Raw genomic sequence first — 22,173 nt, forward strand, 5'->3', positions numbered from 1 at the left:
ATGGCTGACAACATGATTGCACTTACGATCAATCATATTGCAAGGACCGAACCATGGTCTGATGGTTGGGGTAATGGACTGGTGAACAGAGGGGTTTCTGGTGGCTGGTTTGCATCTACTTTTATGCCCTTGAGCAAGGCACTTAACCCAAATTGCTTCAGTAAACATGGTGCCATAGAAATGGATGACACTCCATGCAAAGCTGAACGGCTACTCCATTGACAGCTGCTAGCCTGGCTGAGGCGAGGACAGTATAGAATGAGGAATGCACACACCATTAACACAATAAAACTGTATTACATTTGTGCTTAAAATGATTACAATACAGTATGTACAAGCGTTGCTCTAAAATAACATCTCATGCTGAATGACACATAAAAAGAAATCATTATACAACAGCAAGCAAAGGAATATTTTCTTTATGTACAACCATGATTTACAAATCAGTTCATATTCCTATAATTTCTCCTGCTCTGTACCCGCAGGGTTGAAGCGCGTGATCGTTGCCTGTCGTCACCAGGATGGCGGTCTGCTGTTGCCTACAGGTTGCACAGTAGCCAGCTCTTTTTCCAAGTTTGCCAGCTGACTTGTGTCAACAACGAAATGGCATCCCACCGGAAAGGTGACCTCTCGAGCCAGGGATTTAAGGTGACATTTACCCCTCCAGAACAGGTGACCAGCGGTGTCTTAAGGCAACCACATTGGCATTTTGCTTGACAAATGTGGCCTGAGCGCCGTAAGAGACATCGACGAAAGTAAGAACAGAAAAGGTACAATACAACACTCATGTCAAAATGTGTCGTCAGTGATTGATCAGTGATTGAATTCAAGTATAAACACATTGGGAGTGAGGCCTTAGAGGACTAAGTGATCACTGAAAGCATATTAAATAAATACATTGTACAAAAAGAGTTCTCCACCCACACTTCCTCCCCAGGCCCCTCCCACCTCTGCCATCACCAACCTGCTGTTAAGGGACACACTTCAACTCTTCTCTTGCTTTGTGTGTATGCACACGCACACACAAACACACACACGCACACACACACACTCTCTCAAGCCTTTATGAGGCCATTTGTTAACTTAAAGGCAGACAAAGCTTACTGAAAATGTTAATTTGTTGCACTAGAATGGTACTGATCTGTTTTCTGAGTCCAGTCTGCACTGGGGATCGTAAAGACAAGTCTCAAGAAAGTTAAATACTGTGTTTCAGTGATGGCAGCAGGTTAGTAGACATTGCCATTGCGAGGGAAAAAGACAGAGAGAAAAAGAAACCCATTCAACCTGAGATCTTATGTTGACCTGGCACCCTGCTTGCAAATGTGTGTGTTTTTTTTATTTTTTTATTTCAGCCATTTACATTGATTGTTTTTTTTTTACTTGAGGGTCCTCAGTCCAGGAAAGAAATGGGAATTTTTCGCAGTTGTGGTGATATGGAGCGGAGAGTCTGGTGGTCTTTCGAGGGGGGTTGGCTGATGGGGCTGGCTGGCTCCATAAGGCTTGTGTTGGTGGCAGGAGGGAGGCAGCATCTTCATGAAAGAGCAAAACGTTCACTATCGACTGTCACATTATAAAGGGGCTCTCCCCCCTCTCCCCACGAAAAAAAGAAACCTTCAGAGTCTATGGCTATTCTGTACACTGGAGTCCCGCTGGAGGGTTCTGTTGGGTATGTACATGTGATGATGGGCGCTGGAGAGGAATTTAGTGCTTTTGGCATCTGATTGCAGGTGCTCCGTTAGTTAGTCTTCATTTTCATGTCGGATTCAGCCCCCCACCGTCCCGTCCCTCTCGCGGTCAGGAGATGTCAGCGGACTTGGGGCGCGTAGCCCTCCTTCATCAGCCCCTCCTCGTAGTCAGTCTGGCACAGGATCATGTTGTTCTTCAGGAAGAATTTATCTCCCACACAAAACCTAGAAGACAGAGCAGAGAACACAACGCTGTTTACATAACATCAAACAGCTCTACCGAACTACTGTTTGACCCTCTCCCCCACCAGCCAACAACTAAACCAGCTTCATCGGTTTTGAGTCTGATATTCAAAGATACTGAGAATCTCCTGCATTATTAGTATAGGAGTCGGCCCTGACCTAAAGGAGCATTGTGTTCCACTGTATGTAGACACGGCGTATCTCCAGTGTGAATCACAACAGCACGGTGCTTCTCCACACCTGCAGTGGTTTCATAAATAAATCCCACACACCACAGTCCCAGACGTTCCTTTTTTTCCAGAATGGGCCAAAGTCGCACTTGACCTTTTTGGAGTGAAGATTATGTCGGATGAGGAGAGACAGAGCGAGAGAGAGAAAGAGAGAGAGAGAGAGAGAGAGGCACAGTGAGGGAGAGAAAGAGAAGCTTGGAGGAAGAGAGCACATGGGAGGAGGTGAGGAGCGAGAGAGAGAGAGAAAGAGAGAGTAAGAGAGAGAGATAGAGCTCCTTTGGCATCGTGAGCCGTCCTGAGGGCCGCTTATCTTGCTCACAGCAAGAGTTCGACAAGGTCGGAGTGTGAGCAAGCGCTTATGTTTACCGGCACGGCTGGCTGGTGTTTGACTTAGCCTCTCTCCCTGAGCCCGGCTCTGGCCAAGGGGCCGGTGGGGGGCTGTGCTGGTGCTGGTGGTGGTGGTGGTGGTGGTGGTGGGGCCCCAGCTACCTGCCACTGCGGGGCTCAGCTCAGCACAGCCTGGCAGCATTAAAAGCCTATTATTCCTCATGGCAGGGGGCTTCAGCAGATGCCTCCTCTACTTCTCACTCAAACAGTAGGCAACACCTGATTATCACAATTTAAGAGTAAACAGTTAGTGGGATTAGAAAACCCGAGCACAAATGAAATGGGCCGATCTTTACGGCCTGTGTTGAATGTACTGTTCAGCAATAACAAGGCTGTGACTCTGAAGAAGCCCCAGAGTTTTATATAACCTTTTCTCAACTTTTGTCCCTGCCAGTGAGAACTTGTATGGGTTGTTTTGTTGTCAGGAAGCCTATGGTTAGAGCACTGCTATTACAAAGGTTCAAGTACCAACGAGTAATATGCATCCATTGTGCTTGTTGACAGAGAGATTAACACAAAGCCGAGGTGTGCTTAATGTAATGGTGTCATCCGCTCCAATAAAAATGTCCTGTTTAAATGACACATTCTTCCTAGGAATCCATTAGTGTCTGTCTTGGGTGACACTGTGGCCCACTCCTCCTCCGCACAACCTCGTCCCTCGTTTTTTCTCTCTCTCTCCCTCTCACTGCTTAACCGCTCCTACTATATTTATTTACAGAGGGCTTTTTTTTTTTGCTTCCTCCCTTTCCCCCTTGTCACCCCCCCCCCCACACACTCCCCATTTCAAATTGTTTCTGCTTGGTGAAATGTCAACAGCATATGTGACATCTGTGTGCCAATTATGACAGGGATATTACATTTGGCCCATCAGAGATAAACGGAACAACTGCCCTTGTGTTGCCCTTCGCCTCTCACTTTATCCAATTAGAGCCCAACACACACCGCTGTCAGCATTAGGTAGATGGGCCTTTCACATTTACCTGCAGTCACATTTGCTTTAGTGTGGATTTCTCCTTCTAAACTGATAACTGCGTTCAATTTTAAAAGAATAATTGACATAAATAAAACCTATTTTTAAAAGTGACAATCAGGGAACATATTCAAAAGCCCAGCTTTAATTAATATACTGGGTGATGTGAAATAGGTCTAGCAGAAAAAGATATAGTGATTCAGACACTGCAGAAGTGGATCATTTCCCATTCAAATTTAGACGCAACAAAGTCAAAGCAGCCAATTTGCAGTGCTAATTTCTCCCACAGCGCCAATGCTCTCTAGTAAATCCGCAATTGTAAAGTCTCATGACTAGTTATGTGTGTCCAGACTAAAGCCAAGTGGAGCACATGAGAAAAAAAAAGAATCAATGTTATTTTGCGGACTTGTGCTCAGAAGCCAAGACACATTAAATGTTCGGACGCCAGTGAGGCTTCCAAACGCAGCCCTAGCTCTGCTCTCACTGAGCTGGCCAGGGCAGACCTCGTCCCCTTATCACCGCTGACCTCCCCTGCCCTGTCACCCAGCTCGGGCCCCTGGAGTGCTGCAGGCCTCTCGGGGGAGCCTGCGGAGAGCACCGTCCCACCGGCTCATCAGGCAGAAATTGGGCCAGGAGAGGCTGGATGATGAGGCCAGGGAGGAGGACAGGCCCATCGATTAGCTGTCTCCGCAGGCCTGATCTGTGGCTAACGGTCGGCTGAAACCTCATCCCTTCCCTTCCATACCGCTCCCCTCCCCCTTACAATCACACACACACACACACACACACACACACACACGTACGCACATGCTCACACACTCCCTCCCTTCTCTTCCTTGTCACCTTCCCAGGGAAATAACACTGACGCAGGTAAGGGGGGATTTATAACGGAATCACTAGTTTAAGGTCAAACTGTAGACATGGGCAGTCCAACACTGCAATAGGAATTCAGGGGGGTATATGGTAAAAAAAAAAAACAATAGGAGTCTGCATGCCAACGTGTGAAAAACTGCCTGGAAGAAGTTATTTCTGATCATAAATTTGACAGACCTAGCAGGTCTGACCAAAATCGGATTGTGTTGCTATTGGCTATTGTAGCATCAACTAGCCTGTCTTGTGATGCTATTGCAAAAGCTAATCCACTGGATACTACAAATAATAACATCACTAACCACATTAGTAAAAGCAAGAATACAGTCTCCAATTTCTAATCTCCCACCAGGACAGTCATAGAGCGAACTAACCGAAAACAGCCAAACACCAGGGAACCATTCCAGCTCAGTGCAACTCTTGGAAAAAAATCAGGCTTGCCTCATTGTTGGCCTCAACTGTAGTGTTGTGTGGGCTGGACTGACTAATAAAGCAACTCAAAATGAGATGATGGTCGTGTGTGTGTGTGTGTGTGTGTGTGTGTGTGTGTGTGTGTGTGCGTGCGTGTGTGCGTGCGTGCGTGTGTGCGTAGGGGGCTGGAGCATTTCTGTGCTTGCGTACAAACTTGATCGTAGCAATTTAACCTTCAAACAGTGACACTAGCTGCAGCTGACCGTGGGGAGTGGTGCGTAATTACACTTGGTGACCCCTGGTGACCCCTCTTGGCTGTTACGTTCATCAGGCTTCCCAGTTTTCAGACGAATGTTTAAAAAAAAAAAAAAAAAAACAACCACCGTTCAATGGTGTGTACACTGCTTCATGCAAGTCTTAGTTGCCTTGGTGGTTGGCAGAGCAATAGAAATAAGATGAAAGCCTTTACATGGATGGACAAATCTGACTTATCTGACATTAACATCTAACTTTTAGTGCATCTCTTAAGATTCCAGAGACCTCACAGCTAAATCAAGTGATTCATCTTAAAACAGCAGTTGTGATGTATGCCAGAAAATGCATGCAGCCATTCAGATCCTGCACTGTGCCTAATTCCAACTGCTCTTCCACTAGGCAATATCAGATGACTAATCGTCAGGCAGCTGACAGGATCTGCCTGTCCTTACTGATATTTATCCAAGTAGATCAGTGAGCAGATGCGCACTCGTACGAGTGTGCGGCGCACGAGAATCGCTGTGACGGACCTGTCACCACGAGAGGCGTGCTGCGAGTCCCACATCCTTTATTTCGGAGATAGAAAAAAAAAACGTGAAAATCTGTGCGGCTTTCGCAAAGCTTTGCAAGACAACAAAGCTGCTCAGACAATTCGGGTGGCTCGTGTGTCGGCTGAGATAATGTCTCGTCACTTTGTTGACAAATGAATTTGCTCGTGGTCAGATGACAGGGAGAGGCGAGATTTGCATATCGCACTGTAGATGCCACGGCTCTCCTGTGTCGTGTTGTGACAGTGGAGAACTGATTCACCTATTGCTCCCAAAGCTGGCAGACATCATCAATTCACAGGCCTCCGCCAGGATCTGCACTAGGTGCTCTCATACTCCCCTTCCGTCTCTTCATTTCTCTTTATTCCTCTGCGATCACTTTCTCTCTCTCCCTCTCTCCATCTCTCTCCTTTGATCCCTCTCTCTGTTCTTATCGCTCTCCTTCACTCTCTCATGTCTGTGCATTTGTTCAGGCTTGGAGGCAATAAGATACGGAGGTCTGTTAAGGACATTCAGCACAAGCATTACTCCTCAGAAATCTCCCAAGGTGTCAAGGAATGAAATAGAAAACAACAACAAAAAAAACCTAAAATGTAGCAAGGCTAAATCTGAGAAACAGCTACAATTAAGGCAGTTGCCATGCCATAAATCTTCGGTTGGGCCTCTAGAGGAATTGTGATGGGCAAGTGAGCGACGTCAGGAGGCCATGGTGGGAGCGTGCAAACTGCACTGATGTCAATTTTATTAAACAGTTGATCGGCTGCCCTAATGCGAAAAGAAAGGTTTGCCCGCGCTTAAATGGGTTTTTACTGCCGTGGACCGGACTTGCCTGGCTCGAGCCGGGCTGATGAAGATGAGCTGACTCCTTGCATTAGGTGAGGCTGTGTCGTGCAGCCGGGGGGAGTGGCAAGACATTAACCGCGCGCTAATTGTGCGTAGCCAGACCGCGTGATCCACTCCAGTTCGACACAGCGCTTCCCAGGTCTTTTGGCCGGGTTTAACTATGCATGTGTGTTTGTATGTATGTGTGTGTGTGTGTGTGTGTGTGTGTGTGTGTGTGTTGACAGAACTCATTGCAAAAAAGCACTTTCAGCATAGAGCAGCACAACACTGGTCTCTCAGCAGGCCACGTGTTCAGAAATAAAAGTCCTCCTCACAGGACAAAAACAGCACTCGATCTCCTGACAAAAATCACGTGTTCTCACCTGGCTGTGAAAACCAATTAGATGCTATTTAAAAATCTCGTACATGCAGCTTGTCGTGCCTATTAAAGCTTGGTTTCGAGGAAAGACAAAAAGGGATTATTTGCTCTTAATGAACATATGTGCAGCTCATTCCATCTTAGCCAAGTCCCAAATTGTGTTCTCTGCAAGCCCCCTCTCTGGCCATTTCTCCAGCAGTCTCTCTCTTTATTTCTCTCTCCCTCCCTCTCTCTCTCTCTCTCTCCCTCCCTCCCTCTCTCTCTCTGTCTCTCTCTCTCCCTCCCTCCCTCCCTCTCTCTCTCTCCCTCCCTCTCTCTCTCTCTCTCTCTGTCTCTCTCTCTCCCTCCCTCCCTCCCTCTCTCTCTCTCTCCCTCCCTCTCTCTCTCTCTCTCTCTCCCTCCCTCTCTCTCTCTCTTTCTCTCTCTCTCTCTGGGTGTATGTATGTGGGGATGAGGGCCAGGCCTGGGCCTGTGACTCACCTCTGATTGCAGAGCTGGCAGGCGAAGCAGTCCAGGTGGTAGACATTCTCCTTCGCTCGCATCACCATCTCGAAGGCCGGGATGAGCTTGCTGCAAGCCGCACAGTTCCCCGTCACGCCAAACAACCTGTGCAGAGAGACCACAAAGAGCAACAACCCCTCTACGTTAGGGAAAAAAAACACACACACACAACCCACACAAACAAAAAGAGTTTTCACATCCAGTAAAATGCGGCCAGGCTTGAGAGCGCAGAATAAGACATGAATGAGCCATCCTCCGAGGGGAAAAGCATTAAGGCTGATTTGAGAGGCTGATATAAGAGTGGCTCATAGTTAGATGATATCAAGGACAGGGCCCTTAACTGACACTAGTCATGTCGGCCATGTGAGCGTGTGCCACAGACATGGACTTGATAAGGTTGTGTTGTGGAACTGGAGCGCCACTGGCCCCACTGCCCAGAGAGCGACCCTATTATTTCAGCTTTCAGGGCATTAGTGTGAGGATTCATTAGGGATTCATGGCTACAGCTACACTGTGACCTAGACTGAGTATTATGGGGGGGAAATATCTGATAACGAAATCATACAACAAAATAACCTATTAGGCCGACTTCTTGAGGCACTTTTAGCCATCGTTGTTAAAATGATAAAACTGCACGCCACTCTCGGAGTCTGTGAGAGATCACAATCTGATAAATGATCTCAGGGCCCAGGATATGCAGGGTTGTTTATTAACCTTCAGAAAGTATGTTTCCCACAGGCGAAAAAAAGCAGATAAATTGTGCCCTCATGTATACCTACAGAATTAAGGGCTACTGTCAACACACCTTGAGACAATGAAGGATATCTCTTGTAGCACTGGAGGTAGCAGGGAGAGAAGGGTGGAAAGCAACTCTGATCTGATGGATCTGTGCTGATTTAATTAAAGGAATTATGCCTTTCCCTTTGAGCTGTCTAAATATAGATACATTTGTGTTATCTTCTCTTTGCTCTCTCTGTGCAAATGTACATCGCCTGAAGGGCTCCACATGAAATAGATGAAATGATGACAGAGGTTTTTTTTTTGGAGAGGCTTGCAATTGATCTAAAATATTTTAAAATGAATAAAAATGAGGATGGTAGATTTAAGATGAGATAATAACCAAGCAGTAGCTTTTATTTATTTATTTATTTATTTATGTTGCACTCTATGACTTAGACACAAAGCAAGAGTGTTTGCCGTATTCAAGCACATTTGTCTGCAGAAGGGGGGTGGGGGGGTGGGGGGTCTTTCCATTTCCTTGCCACAAAAGTCTAAGTTGCGCTAAGCGCTTCTGCTGATAAATGATGGAGGATATGTGCGTGAAGAGTGATGCTTAAAGGTTTTCTCTTGTCAAGTCGAATCAAAATAGTGCTCTATTTTGCCTTCCCTGCTTTCTCTATGCATCCTCTCCAAGTCTCTTGCAAATTTAAAGCAGCCTACACCTTTGAATGGGACTGTCACGCTATTTTGCTTTGTATAACCGAGGACAAAGGTCTGCACTTCTCACAAAGTACCCGAGCTATCGACTGTGTTCAACCATTCATGGATGGCTTCAGTAGTACCCCAATAGTTTCTTGTATTACGAAACCCAGAATATCAGAAATAGTGGCAAGAAATGTGCTTGGCTGGCAATAAGGTATTGTGGTGTCTCTTCAGTCACTATACCACATATAGATGTTAGACTTTAAAAAAATCAGATACCATTACATAAAGTTTAGGTGCAAACTCTGTGGCTGCTTTGGCACAGACTACATTTACCTATGCAGTATTTTGGATATTGGAGCATGTCTTTAGCAACATGAAGAGCTGTACTGTAGACTGTGTGGTTTAAAAAAGTAAAAAGCGGAAGACCCATGAGTTCCCACAGCTCAGATTCAAACTCTTGCCTATTTCTCTTCCCCATGTTTTCTGCATAATTCATCCAGTATAGTCCTATGCTGCTTTAACCAGCACTTTAAATGATTAAAGGAAACTCTGAACCTGCCCTGGCTGAGGGGAACAATACATACATTGCATTTCTCAAATCAAACATTCTGTTTAGAGCATCCGACACACAGACACACAGAGAGGCAGGGGTGTTGGGAGTGCCGGGGCTAATAATAGACATCAAAGATTCATCCCGACTGAACCGAGAGCCGCGGCAGCAGCCACCCCTTTTACTTGTGTGGCTGTGCGGCAAACGCGCCTTCAAAACTCCCAACAACAACCGAGCATTCCCAGAAACTCCTGTGCCTCACCCTGCAGGGGGTGGAGGGGGAGTGGAAGCCGGCGAGAGGGGGGGTGGAGGCAGCGGAGGTGGAGGTGGAGGGGGAGATGGATGGAGCCTACCTGCCACTCGTCTCTCACCGCTCCGTCAGCTTGACGCCACAGCCGCTAATGGCTCTCAAGGGAGGTGGCAAATTAAGCGTAGTTGGCTCGTAATGAATTCAAAGGCACACTTTGGAACACAGCCTCTGCTGGAGACACCAGAACCCTTCTGCGCGCACACCCACACACACACACACACACACACACAAACCCAAGGCTCCTTTTCCACTCCGTAGTGGGTTTTAGTGGAGATGATCATGATTGGAATACACAGGAAGTGGATAGACAGAGCGGAGATGGCTGAGCCTCTGTGTGAGGGTTGCGAATATCGGCCTTCGAGGTCTAGCTGGGAGTCCAAAAGAGAATAGTGTATGTACTGCACAGGCCTAACGTACACCAAAATCCATAGCTGGCACTGTAACATGTATATTTGAAGAGAGAGCGGATGCAACATTAAATGAAAATTCCTGTCAGCTTCAATCAGTATTTGAAAGAGAATGCCAAATCATAGCAGTACCTTATTTGAGACAAAGACATTCCCAAAGAATTATAGTATCATTCGGCTCAATGGTACCTATTTGATGAGAGAAAAACAGACACCAATTAAATTATTCCACAAGGCTTTAGCCCAGTGGTCGCTAGAAGTGTCTCTGCCTCACAGCAAGACTGTAATCATTAAATGGTGTCCCATTGGAAAATGCACAGGCACTGTCACCTCAGTGCACCCGCTGAGCAGCACAATCTATGTAATTTACTCTGTATCAGACTGAACCATGTGAACACCACAGCTCACCACAGCCACCGCTATGCAGCCCGCAACGTAAACAAGACACTGTGGTTTTTTGGTCCAGCAACGCTGTGGACTTAAAGCTGCAACGCGTAGTTGTAGGCATGAGCAGCATGTTGAAAAATCAGGGATGCCTGTCTAATGTGACGGCATACACAATGGTGTACCAATCGGCAAAAGCGCGTTGTTTATTTGACATGAAATAACAAAGGATCGGCGCTATTTCTGTGCATCCAGGTCCACTTCCAGGCTCATTCGTTTGAGCAGGTATTCTGTGAGCATCAAGGGCAACAAATGAAGCGCTACTTTGTTCCAGGGACTTATTGCATTTTTTCCCCCCCACCAACTTTTTTTTCGGACAGGGGTACAGGGGAGGAAAAGAGAGAGAGGGATAACACTGCCACCTCAAGAGCCATTTGAAATTCTGACAGCGGTTCCCTCCTCGCCCCCCCCCCTCCTCTCCGCCACCCCTGCGACTTCAATTGCTCTGGCCTCGGCGTGCATTCATCAGCTGCCGAATTAGAATTTGTTTCCTCACAAACCATTGATCATCGGCCTATTACCAGCCAAATGACAGTTAATTACCCACTACATTAACCACCGGGACCCGGGGACCGGCTCCCCGTGCCATCAGTCAACATGATGAATGTGGCAAGTTCAGTAATGCACGACCGTTCCCTCGTCCGCCTGCCACGCTGAGAGCAACCCCTGGATCTCACTTCCCCGGCACCCGGGGAAAATCTATGGCAATCTGCATAATTACAGGCTCAGGGTTAATAACAGACAAATGATTTGTTGCGTCTGAAACAGGGGCTTTCGGCGGGAACACGTCGCGCCGCGTCCAGTGGCTCTGAAGAGCGAGCGGACAGCATGGTGGACACTGGAGAAGTTTGGTAAACTTAAGGGAACCGTGTGGGTGGAGGTGGGAAGGGAGAAGGGTGTATGTTAGTCAAGGCGTGGGGGTGGTGACGGGTGGGGGTGGGGGTGGGGTGGTGACGGGTGGGGGTGGGGGAGGGGGTGGGGGTGGGGTGGCGCTGGCACATGTAATCAGACTTTCAACACTTTTTTCAATTTGGGGGCCTCCTGCATGTGTGATTTTCGGAGATTAAACAACTCTCACAGCAAAATTATTTCAATTACTACGGGCGTGACCTGGGAATTGTCCGTTGGATAAGATTTTCCTCCATGAGTGCCTCGCCTTGCCTGGCTGCTGGCTCTATCAGTTCTAATCTGCACCTGGACTCTGATATCCTAATGATGAATTATGGCCTCCACTCGGTGCGAGGGCCGGGCGCGCAGAAACATTCGAGTGAAGTGTCAGTCGCCTGCGACCGCCGCTGATAACTGAGCTAATTAAATCTAAGACAATGCATATGATTACAACACATGAACAGTTGCGCTCTCTTTCACTTTTACTCGTTCCCTCAGTCACTCACTCATTCTCTCTCTCTCTCTCACTCTCTATCATTCTTCAGTCCTGGTGAAAAGGATCTAGGCTCCCATCACCAGACTGTATGTGAACACGTGCCTCAAATAATAACTTTTTTATCATCAGATGTTGTGAGCATGAGGGTTTCTAATGGGGTAATTTTTGTAAACAACTGCCAAAGAACATGGCTGCTTTTGACAATGACGGCATTATCTCCTTGAAAACAGCTATACTAATAAAAGATAAGGAGCCAAATTGAAGTCACTGACTTATGCACAGCAGCGAGCAGATTCTGCGGCTTTCTCTTAAGGCTATATGAAGTGTCATTACGGACGACGGAAGAATAGATCACGCTCTAAGAGCCCATGAATACAGACAAAATGACAAAGATGAGTCAGGAACAGATTATGCTACTCTTTCCACTGAAAAACACAGTACAGGAAAATAATTATGCCCTCCCTTAACACAAGCACCAGACAAAAAAAGGGGAATGGAAGACCTTTCAGAGACAAAATTTGGCAGGGCTGTACGGGGATTTGGAGGGCATTTTGAAGAGGGTGTAATGAAAGTTTTCAACCCCCGCCGGGGCCAGATGTGCACTCCGATAGGCACTTCTTGGTGCCAACCCACCTGCAATCGCAAGCTGGGTGCCAGGGTGTACCACGCTAGCCCTGCAATTATCTGCACCAAACATGCACGGTCCCACGAGTCACTGCTCTTCACAGCTAATTAAGCTAATCTCCACTGGAGGGTACCATCCAAAAACATAATGTGTCCAGGCGACTGAACTCACAACCATTTAGTTCAAATGGAAATGCCGCCGTTGTGAGCTGGAGCTGCACACATGGAGACAAAATGGTGGCGGTAAAAACAGTGGGGCGCCTGCTTTCTAAAGGGAGATGCTGAAAGAGTGTTTGGTTGGGCGAGCGCAACGAGATGCAGCAGCTGCCTTCTGCAATGTGCTCACACTGGATGTGTTGCTCCAGGCTTTATCAGAGAACTAGACAATCTGGACCTTTACGTAATAATCAACAGGTCAAGCACAGTAATTGATTGGCTCTCGGAATATGCAATGGAGGGGCTGAAGATGCAGTGGTAAACAGAATAAAATGGGCCGCCTCTTATCGTGGCTAAAGCACTAAAATTCATCTGAAGCACTGACGTGAGGCCCTGATGGCTTTTCATTCAGCTGCCACAAATCTTGAGCAGCATTACATTTCTTGTGCTTCAGTGAAGGAAAACAATGCCACTTTACCCTTGACCCAACCACAGCAAAGTATGACCTCTCCATCAGGATAATTTAGCGCGGGAGAAAAATAGAGGATTAAGTATTTGCAACCCTACTTCAGATTCGATCGATGGTGATTACAGGTGCCCATTTTGACCCCTCTGCGTTTTCAGATTACATGTGAAAAGCCCAATTTAATTACAGGAAGTCAAGAACGCACACATTTGCAAGATTGGGCATTATTGGCGAGGTAATTGCCAGACGTGTGAAGTGAATTGTAGTGTAGGGAGGTTAATGGTGGCCAAGCTTTTTCCAAGCACAACATAGCAATTACAGAATGCCTTTAGAGCTTTTAACATCTACGCACCATCTCATTACTCTGAAAACAGGGCTGAGAGAGGACATCACATTTCTTTGTTTTGTGGAGTTCTTTTAGGGGGTGGATGAGACATAAATTTCTGTCAAAAGAACAAAAAGTAGCTTTTATGTGTAATGTGGTGATGCATTCGCTTAACAGTACTAAGAGTACAGCAAGAAAATCACAGTGACAACAGCACAGCACTGTAAAAAGCCCAAGACGCGGCCGTGCTGTGGAAACACTCATGCCTGTGGTCTTGTTTTGATATGGATTCAACTTAAATCTAAACATTTTTTCCATTGCTAATGTATCCTGAAGTGTTAAGTGTGCTGGTGTGCTGTAAAAGGTCTCCATCACTACATCATGCTAACATGAATGCTATTCAGGACACTGGAGTCTTCCCATAGCACACATGTCCTACTACATGCCTCTTTATATTCCACTGGACTAAATGACAGGCTGTTACCTTACAAGATCCTGATGCATTCTAAATAGCCATGCTGTTGAAATGAGCACACTGCCTGGGGGGTATCAATTCAGCATTCATGTTTGAGAAGCTGCCAATTTCTATACTATTTCATGCTACTTTAAGCTTAAGTGAACTCAAACCTGACTGTGAGGAGCCATAGGCAGGGAAGTTATGGAAAACCCCCAGCCACAGGGCCTCACAGTACACGCACAGAGGGCTAGCAACTTCCAGAAGTCTCGGAGAAGACAAAGAAGTCTCCATGGTACTTCATTTGCAGATCTCATCTTTAAAGTGAACTTCAAAACCCATACCTGATTAACTCCCTTCGCTTTCATAAAAATGAATTAGAGAATTAAGAAATACTTAATGAAGGATTTTAATTAGGCGGAATCCTAAATGGCACCCTGCATTCGGCTGCAGGGCTGTTTTTGTGGACATAATGATTGAAATGCTTTAATCACTGATAAAGTAAAGATTGAGATTTAAAAAAAAAAGGAGAATTCCCTCTGGTGCTGAATTGAAAATCCACCCAGAAAGTAATTAGAGGAATGAACTCTTGATCAATATGTTTTTTTCCTCTTCCTCTTATGAATCAAATTAATTATACACTCTCTTCCATATCAAAAAGCTTTCACTGCTCTGTGCCCAGTAAATATGGGATATCACAGTAATGTATAAATGTATAAAGCCAGCACTACCTACACTTCCTGGGGGTGTAATGACTTGTTATTGTTCAGACAGGGGGTCGCAAGGAAAATCAGACAAAATGATCTCACTAACCAAGTCTCACAGTGGAAGAGTCTCTAATGAATGAACCAAGAGCAGCCAATTATGAGAACATACAAAAGAAGTGGATCTAATCAAATCCAAATGTGCAAGTGTGAAGAACAGGCCCTGCAACCAGACCACTGCAACAACTCTGTTATTCATCTGAGAAGACATTCCAGAGTTTTCTATGTATTGGCTCAATTAATCTTTATGTCTTTCATGGCTTTAGATGGACATACTGTATCATCTCTAGGTACTAAATGTTATTTTTCACTTATAGCACAGTATATCTATACATACCCCTTACTGAGAGAGCCACTCATATAACCTACAGCACTGTATTTAATGGGTTTAAGGTCTAGTCCTATGGGGCCGTAGCTCTTATAGACCCTTTCAACAATAAAAACAAAAACAATGCTTAAACGTTCTATTTGGTTCCCAATCTACTTCCTCTGCATTAAGATAACATATGGAATGTTAAAACGGAAGCCTTGTGGGGCCAACTATGTAACTGATAATGGAACTCTCTTGAAAGGGTTTATAGGCTGTGTTCGGAATAATAAGAAACCATTGCTGCCAATAAGGAACCAATGTTGAACCAATGCCTGCTTCTTTTACCTCCCCATCTTCATTCTCATAATCAACTGTGTTTACAGAAATTCACTAAGAGACTAGTTAAACAGTTTAGTTCACTTGGTGTGCTACTACCTTTGAAAAGGCAAAGTGATATTATATCATCTTGGCTGAGTTTTTACATTCTGTGCACATGACGAAATCTGGATCATTTTGATGTAAGAATGCATTTCTGCCGTTGTGGCTATGTTCACATTTGTGCATGTGCAGTATTTCGTAATGCTGGGTAGGCATCGAGACCTTGACCAGCACATAAAACCTAAAAATAAATGAGATGGAGGGATGGAAATGTAATGGTCAGCCGATGAGCATCTCGCCCTGCTTTCCTTCTTAACCGAAGTCGGTTTACTGAATGTTGTCTCTCTCAGCAGCAGCAAAGCAACCAATCAATCAGCACTGGCCTTTTGCATGAAAAAGAGGGAAATTGTGTTGGTGCGCCTCATGCGGCTCTCTCTCAGTGCAGCCTGTAGATGATTGATCAGGGCTTCCTTAATGCGGAGGAGCTGGGCTGAGAAATCACCGGGCCTGACTTGTACAGACGGCTGGAGCTTTGACGTGAATGCCGACGATCCCTTTGATTGCCTCTTTAGCATTTCAGAGAGATTAAAAGAGTATGGAAAAGTGTCGGAGATTCTGCACAATCAATGCTGCAGCTTTAGCAGCCGGTCCTGGCTCCTCTCTCAATCTCTCACTCTCGCTCTCTCTCTCAGGCGAGCCCAGTGCCCTCACACACACACACACATGCACATAAACACAGCGCACATACACATACAAACACATTACATAAAGCAAAATACACACAGACACAAATACATAAACACTCACACATCCAGACAGTCAGAAATGTTCAAACATAAAGAGGAGAGAGAGAGAGAGAGAGAGAGAAGGCGAGAGATATCCATCCAGGCACTATACTGGACTAATCCCATGGCCTCATTTTCCTGGGCTGAGGAGATTTAATGAAGGGACCAGGCATGAGTTTGGGTGTACATTGATTACTTCCAGCCCTCCTAACCCCTCTCACTTCACATCCTGAATTATAGATTTGATGGCAGCCGAATAATAGGACCTCCAATAGATCCCAACCTGAGTCTCCATGCATTTCCCATGCATCTGACAATCCGTTTTATACGGGCCTCAGCAGGCTTCCTTCAGAACAATGCCATCTAATTTAATAACTTCAGAGCGAGGAGCACAGATGGTTTCGCCGGCTTGTTTATATATTTCTTTCAGAATGGCAGACATTACAGTATTTTGATGTGGATTTAACAAACTGTCTGTTTTGTCTGGGCTAGCTCTCTTGACAGCAGATAAATAGTCATTCAGGAGAGTCTTACCTGGCAGTTGACAGGCTCATTGTCAGGTGTGGCTTAATAAACTTGTTAATTTCTTGGGTGAGACTGACTTGTTTGTTAGTGTGCCTGGGCCAAGGGCAAAGCCGACACATCTCATTTGCATGTTCCTCTTTTCTTGGGTTTCCTCATGAATAAATCAGGGCGGTAAAATGGCCGCATTTACATCTCATTTTACACAGACGCAGCACAAGCACCGCAGCCGCCCACTCGGCTTTGTGACGCAATGAAGTGTTTTTCTTTTTCATTATTATTTTCTGAGACCATTAGAGTCATGATAAAATTGCATCTTTTATAATGCATTTAAATGATGTATTGAAAATGAAATAGTATGTGCTTATGAATTTCTTGAATTTCCCCTGGGGATCAATAAAGTATCTATCTATCTATCTATCTATCTATGTGTTGCCAGGCAACTTCAAGCCAATCTTGGCTGTCATTGATAGGGTGGTCAGAGATGTCTTTCGAGCAGCTATGCTGTGTTACAGTATAGTCAAGTGAGTGTACGGCGGGAGGTCCTACATATTACATACTCAAAACAGATCAGAAATAGCCCATAAGAATTTGATGATCTGAGAGATCTCTCTGGCCTTCCAAAGAGCAGGCTGTGTGGGGAGATGGGGAGCATGCAGTGGTGTCTAGCAGTTCCGCTAGGCCGCACACTAATTGAGAAGTCGCTCAGGGACTGAGTGGCGGGGGGCTTCGCTGCACTGCGTAACCTATCCAAATCCAGCCTCCATAAACGGCCCTGACATTGACCAATTGCCATCTGGAGCCCCTCCCCCACCACCTCAACCCCATCCTCTAGTCCCCCCCCCCCATTCGCTTGCCCCCATCCCTACCCCATGCCCCTCTACCCTGAGTGGGGGGGGGGGCGGCTCCTGCCTACACGTCCCATACACCCCCACTTCATCTCCATAAGGGCCTCATTAGGCTTACGGGTGTGACGGAGGACCTATGTCCCGCCCTCCCCTCCTCACATGGTAGCCCCGGCTAATTGCCGGTGAGTGGGGCTGACGGCCGCGCGGCGGCCCTGATGAAGTGCGGGGAGCTGCCAGTCACGCGGGGAGACAAAGAGCGACGGGCCTGATTGATGGGCGCTGGAGCCGCGGTAGGCCTCGTTAGGGCTGGGGGCCTGAACATGACTACTGCATGCATAATGCCACACCAGTAACCGGCAGCATCTCTGGCAAACTTCCTCATCAAATTCAGGCCACATTGTCATGGCAAACATAGCATTTTCTTTCTTTCTATGTATTCCGGCTTAGACAATGTATACAATAATTCCTATTGAAATGTTGGCATGTATCCCCAATACACTATGGACTACAATGGAGAAGTCAAACTGAACATTTATGCTGATTTGGTGCAGGTCAGTATTTTAAATGTTAACTGTACAGGTACACCTTTTTGAAGATCTAACACCCCATTGGGGACCCAACACCACAACAAAAAGCACATCAAACTGAGGCCTAGTCCACACGTACCAAACCGATCTTTTTTTCCTCCGTCTTCCCTGGAACCGTATCAAGAATATTTGTGTCCAAACGGATCCATCTCAACACGACTCAACACGTTACTTCATACCCCAGGCCTATAGGTGGCACTGTGTCTTTACAGAAATTCACCAAAACTTGCAAAACTTACGCTTTAAAAACAGACAGAATAGGCTACGGCGAAATGGCTAGTGCAAGGAAACCAGAATTGTTTGTGTGGACTGATGGTGAACTGTCAACTGTAGCCAACTGTAAAACTAATAAACTTTATTTTACGGTTTGTGAAGGGGTGCAGTCCCGTCCTTTATTTGGCTAACGCAGGTAGGCCTACTAATCACCTTTACTTTCTTTGGTTGTAGGATAGTCCGTGATTCACATTAGTTTTGGCTATCACCGCAATTAGGCTACTAAACGCAAGGCTTACCCAAGTTCTAGGCTATTCTGTCGCCACATTTATAATATTGCTATAAAACCTTCGTTAGTAACAGTCAATACTTTTGCCTGCATCAAATCGTGCATTCGCATTCAGTGTGCTACCATCGGCTTAACGTGAGTTCTAAGCGTCTTTGTATGCTTATATCTGATTTCACTCGACTGTGAATGCATGTATATATGTTGTAAGACATGTAAAATAAATGAATGACACTGGCACTACACACAAATTAATGTAGCCTAAACTTACACCGCACTTTCCTAATAACTTAAGTTCTCTCACGTCACTGACAGTAGCTAGAATGCATAAAAAAACACCGGGAAAAACAGTGTTCAGTCCACCAAGTCATAAGCTATCGGCGCTGCACAGCATCAGTTGTGATATTTATCTTAACGGAGTGTAATCGTAGGTAATGTCATGTATGAAAACTAGTATTGTTAGGCAATACTATAAGTGCAAGTCCAGGGCAGCTGAGGTGTGGCGATGACATCATCGATACGCAAGCAGGATGTGCGGTTTCGCTGTCTAAACGAATTCAAACGGGCTACGGTTTCAGATTTCTCCACTCTGGGACCAGGTTTCAGAAAAGTGCGGGTTCGGGCAGTGCGTTTACAGGATTCGTTTGGACGCTCGGCCAAGACGAAGCAAAACCTCTGCGTTTAACCTAAAAAGCGTCTCCGTGTGGACAGGCCCTGAGTGTGAATCTATCTAAGGATTGTAGGCATACATCAATGTGTATTTATCTTCTTTGAAGAAGCCTGACAGTATTGACAAAACATAGCAATTGTGTGGTTCCATCCCACACTAGTTCACAAAATAAGAGCTAAAAGTAAGCTAAGAGTCCAGATGTGTTTGTGTTGTGTCTGAGTGCAAACCAAAGATTTTCAATTCCACAAAAAAATCCTACACATCTGTATTTGTCTGCTTTTACAACACCACTATTATTTGTGTTTTTGTAAGCTCAGTTTAAACAGAGGCGAGGTGTTTTCATCATTTAACTGAAAATCACAACTTACAATGCTTTTGTGTCAACCCTCAGCTCTGTGTTGGTAGCTGAACATGTGGACATGTGATGATGGCACCAGTCACCCAGCGTGCTGATGCAGTGCTATTCCACCTGGCCCCCTTTAGCCATCGGCCCAGCACTTGTGCTAAAAGGCTGACAACACTGCAGTTCATGAAACCAGGCAGTGCTTACAAGGCACTATATAGCGCAGCCGCTCTCCCGGGATCAAGCGGAGCCTTTCAACCTGCTCTTGCAGATGGTTTATGCCGTTACTGAACTTTACATTTACCATCATAAAGAGGCCAAGCACTACAGGTGAAAGGTCAAGACGCAGGAGTGGAGAGAGTCCTGGGAGAAGGGGGCTGGCTAGCGCTCTCAGCCATTCTCTTCCTCCACACTGTCTTCCTTTAAGGCAAAAAAACCTCCAGCATTTTGGATGTTCCAGCAGGACAGATGAATCATGTATGGCGCCATTTGATTCAAACACAACACCGTCTTCTTTTGTTACTCCAAGTGATTCAGCATCAATAGTTTAAAAGGTTTTGGGCAGAGAAAGTGAAGCTTTGTTTGGAGAAAAAAAAAGAATAAAATATATATATATATAAAAAAAAACCTTATACCCTTCCCCTTGGGGTACAAGCTGGGTTCCCAGTTTCTGCTTCCAGGTGTGGGTCTGTAGCTTTATCACAGGTGAGGAGGGAGATGTTTTTGGCGGCCAGCATGGGGAGGGGGCTGGGGGCGCGGACTGGGAGCCTCTTTTTTTCTGGAAAGCTCCAGAGTTCCGGCTCCATTCAGAGGCGAAACAGGGGCTAGTTCCAAATGTGCGGCTCGGCAAAACAAAACAGATCGGTGTCTGCCAAGGCCCCCCGGGGCAGCAGGGGGGGCCGCATATCTCTGTGTGTCAAACAGCAGGGCTGGTTATCGCGCTCGCGCATGCCTGCAGAGCACGCACGGGAGCCAAGTATGCGGTGGCACCTCACCCCGCGGCCCGTGCCAGGCGAGGCTGGGGATGCGGCGCTCTCTCTAGGCCTCACAGACAGCAGCCCGGCGTTTTCAATTAGAACACACACACCACACGGCACAGAAAAGCCCTACAAAGGGTTTCACAGCAGGGGGGATGGCAGAGTGATTGTGACACAGACATTTAAAAAGCTGGAGCATCTTATATATTCAGGTCTCTGCCACAGAAAAATCAGCAAAGCAGCTCAATGCTCATTTTCACTGAAAAACGTTTTGAATGAACGCAATACATTTTCACAATTTTGATGAATACAGAATGTATTAAAATTCCACAAACAAGCTACCGGTAACTCCACAAGATCACAGTAATCAATACTGGTCTGCAAGTGTAAGCACTCACATACCAGATGTCACATAACAAAGCCTGTGAATTTGCACTATAGTATGTGGACATTACTTTTGGCTATGCTACCCAAACTGAGACTTACACCTGTCTGGAGTGTTACACTTCATCCTCCCTGGCAAACTTAACCTGCCGCAGATAAAATGTGGCCAATCCGCCTGAACCTCACCTCGGCCTAATCTGCAAGGCCTGATGGATCACTGCTGGCCAGGCAGGGAGAGGGGTAAAAATGGTGGTAATATATGCATGGAAATGACCTGCGGCTCTGCCCACAAAGAGGGGCTGAGAAAGGTCAAATCGCCTCCAAACTGCACTCCGGTTTAATTAAAAAGACAAAGAGGAGAATGATTTCCATACGGCCAGGCCCGATTACCACTCCTGAAGTAGCAGAGATGGGCCTGGGCTCTTTCAGGAGGCCCCAGGATCCCTTCCCAGAAGGCCTTGCGTCATTCCTTTGATGTCAATATAGACCGTTTATTAAGGGCATAAAGGTTAATCTCTGAGGAGTGAGGATATTTAATGGTTAGGAGCAGAGAAAGAGGAATCCACATAAATGTCTGCCGGTGAAAGTTAAATTTAGTTTGAAAGAGTACAAAAATGATCACCCCTTTGAGCTAGTCAGCAGGTGCTGGATTTAATTCCATCATTAGTTTAGCTACAGTTTCTGGAAATTAAATGAAAATTGAGGAGGGAAGATCCCTTAGGGCTATCTAAAAGCTATTAATGCCTCAAACATTATTTTGATACTTACATTCACCTTACAATGTTCATCATGTTTAAAACTGCCACTTGTGCCAAAAACGTTCCATTTCAATGTTGTCCACAATCATTGCAATTATATTATTTACAAATGAAATTAAGTAACCTAGACAAATTTAATTACTGACAAACATCACAATTGAAGTTGGTTGGGCTTCTCTAGACTTGCTTCATGCTATCATTAGCAGATAAAAATGGTCAGGGACATACAGCACACAGATAAATATGCCACGCCTCATAGAACACCACATGATAGAGCTCAATCTAGCTATTTGTGAGGCTGTACACGGCATGTATCATCTATTTTTCCTCTTTATATATTGCACATCTCTGTTTGCTTGTTGAAAGACTTCAGACCTCAGAGAGAATTATGTAACTCTGCAAAAAGTATGATGGGCAAAAATCAATAGAGCAACAATAACAGGCAGAAATAGCAGGGTTGCACAAACACAGGTACCTCCAACGCTGCAATGGTGATAGATAG

General features: G+C 45.7%; 1 protein-coding gene across 5 annotated transcripts in view; it reads right to left on the reverse strand.

The window, feature by feature from the left end:
• Positions 1 to 277: 277 nt before the first annotated feature.
• lmo3 (LIM domain only 3) overlaps positions 278 to 22,173 on the reverse strand; it is a 35,869-nt gene continuing 13,973 nt past the window's right edge. For all 5 annotated transcript variants that reach the window (XM_042079443.1, XM_042079439.1, XM_042079441.1 and 2 more), the window contains exons 3-4: positions 7,281 to 7,406; positions 278 to 1,910 (exon numbers count right to left, since the gene is read on the reverse strand). In XM_042079443.1, the coding sequence (XP_041935377.1) occupies positions 1,805 to 1,910; positions 7,281 to 7,406 (232 nt within the window). In that variant the 3' untranslated portion in view covers positions 278 to 1,804. The remainder of the gene's footprint in view (positions 1,911 to 7,280; positions 7,407 to 22,173) is intronic.

The sequence above is a fragment of the Alosa sapidissima genome, chromosome 22 (assembly GCF_018492685.1).
Source record: "Alosa sapidissima isolate fAloSap1 chromosome 22, fAloSap1.pri, whole genome shotgun sequence".
Lineage (NCBI taxonomy): Eukaryota > Metazoa > Chordata > Actinopteri > Clupeiformes > Clupeidae > Alosa > Alosa sapidissima.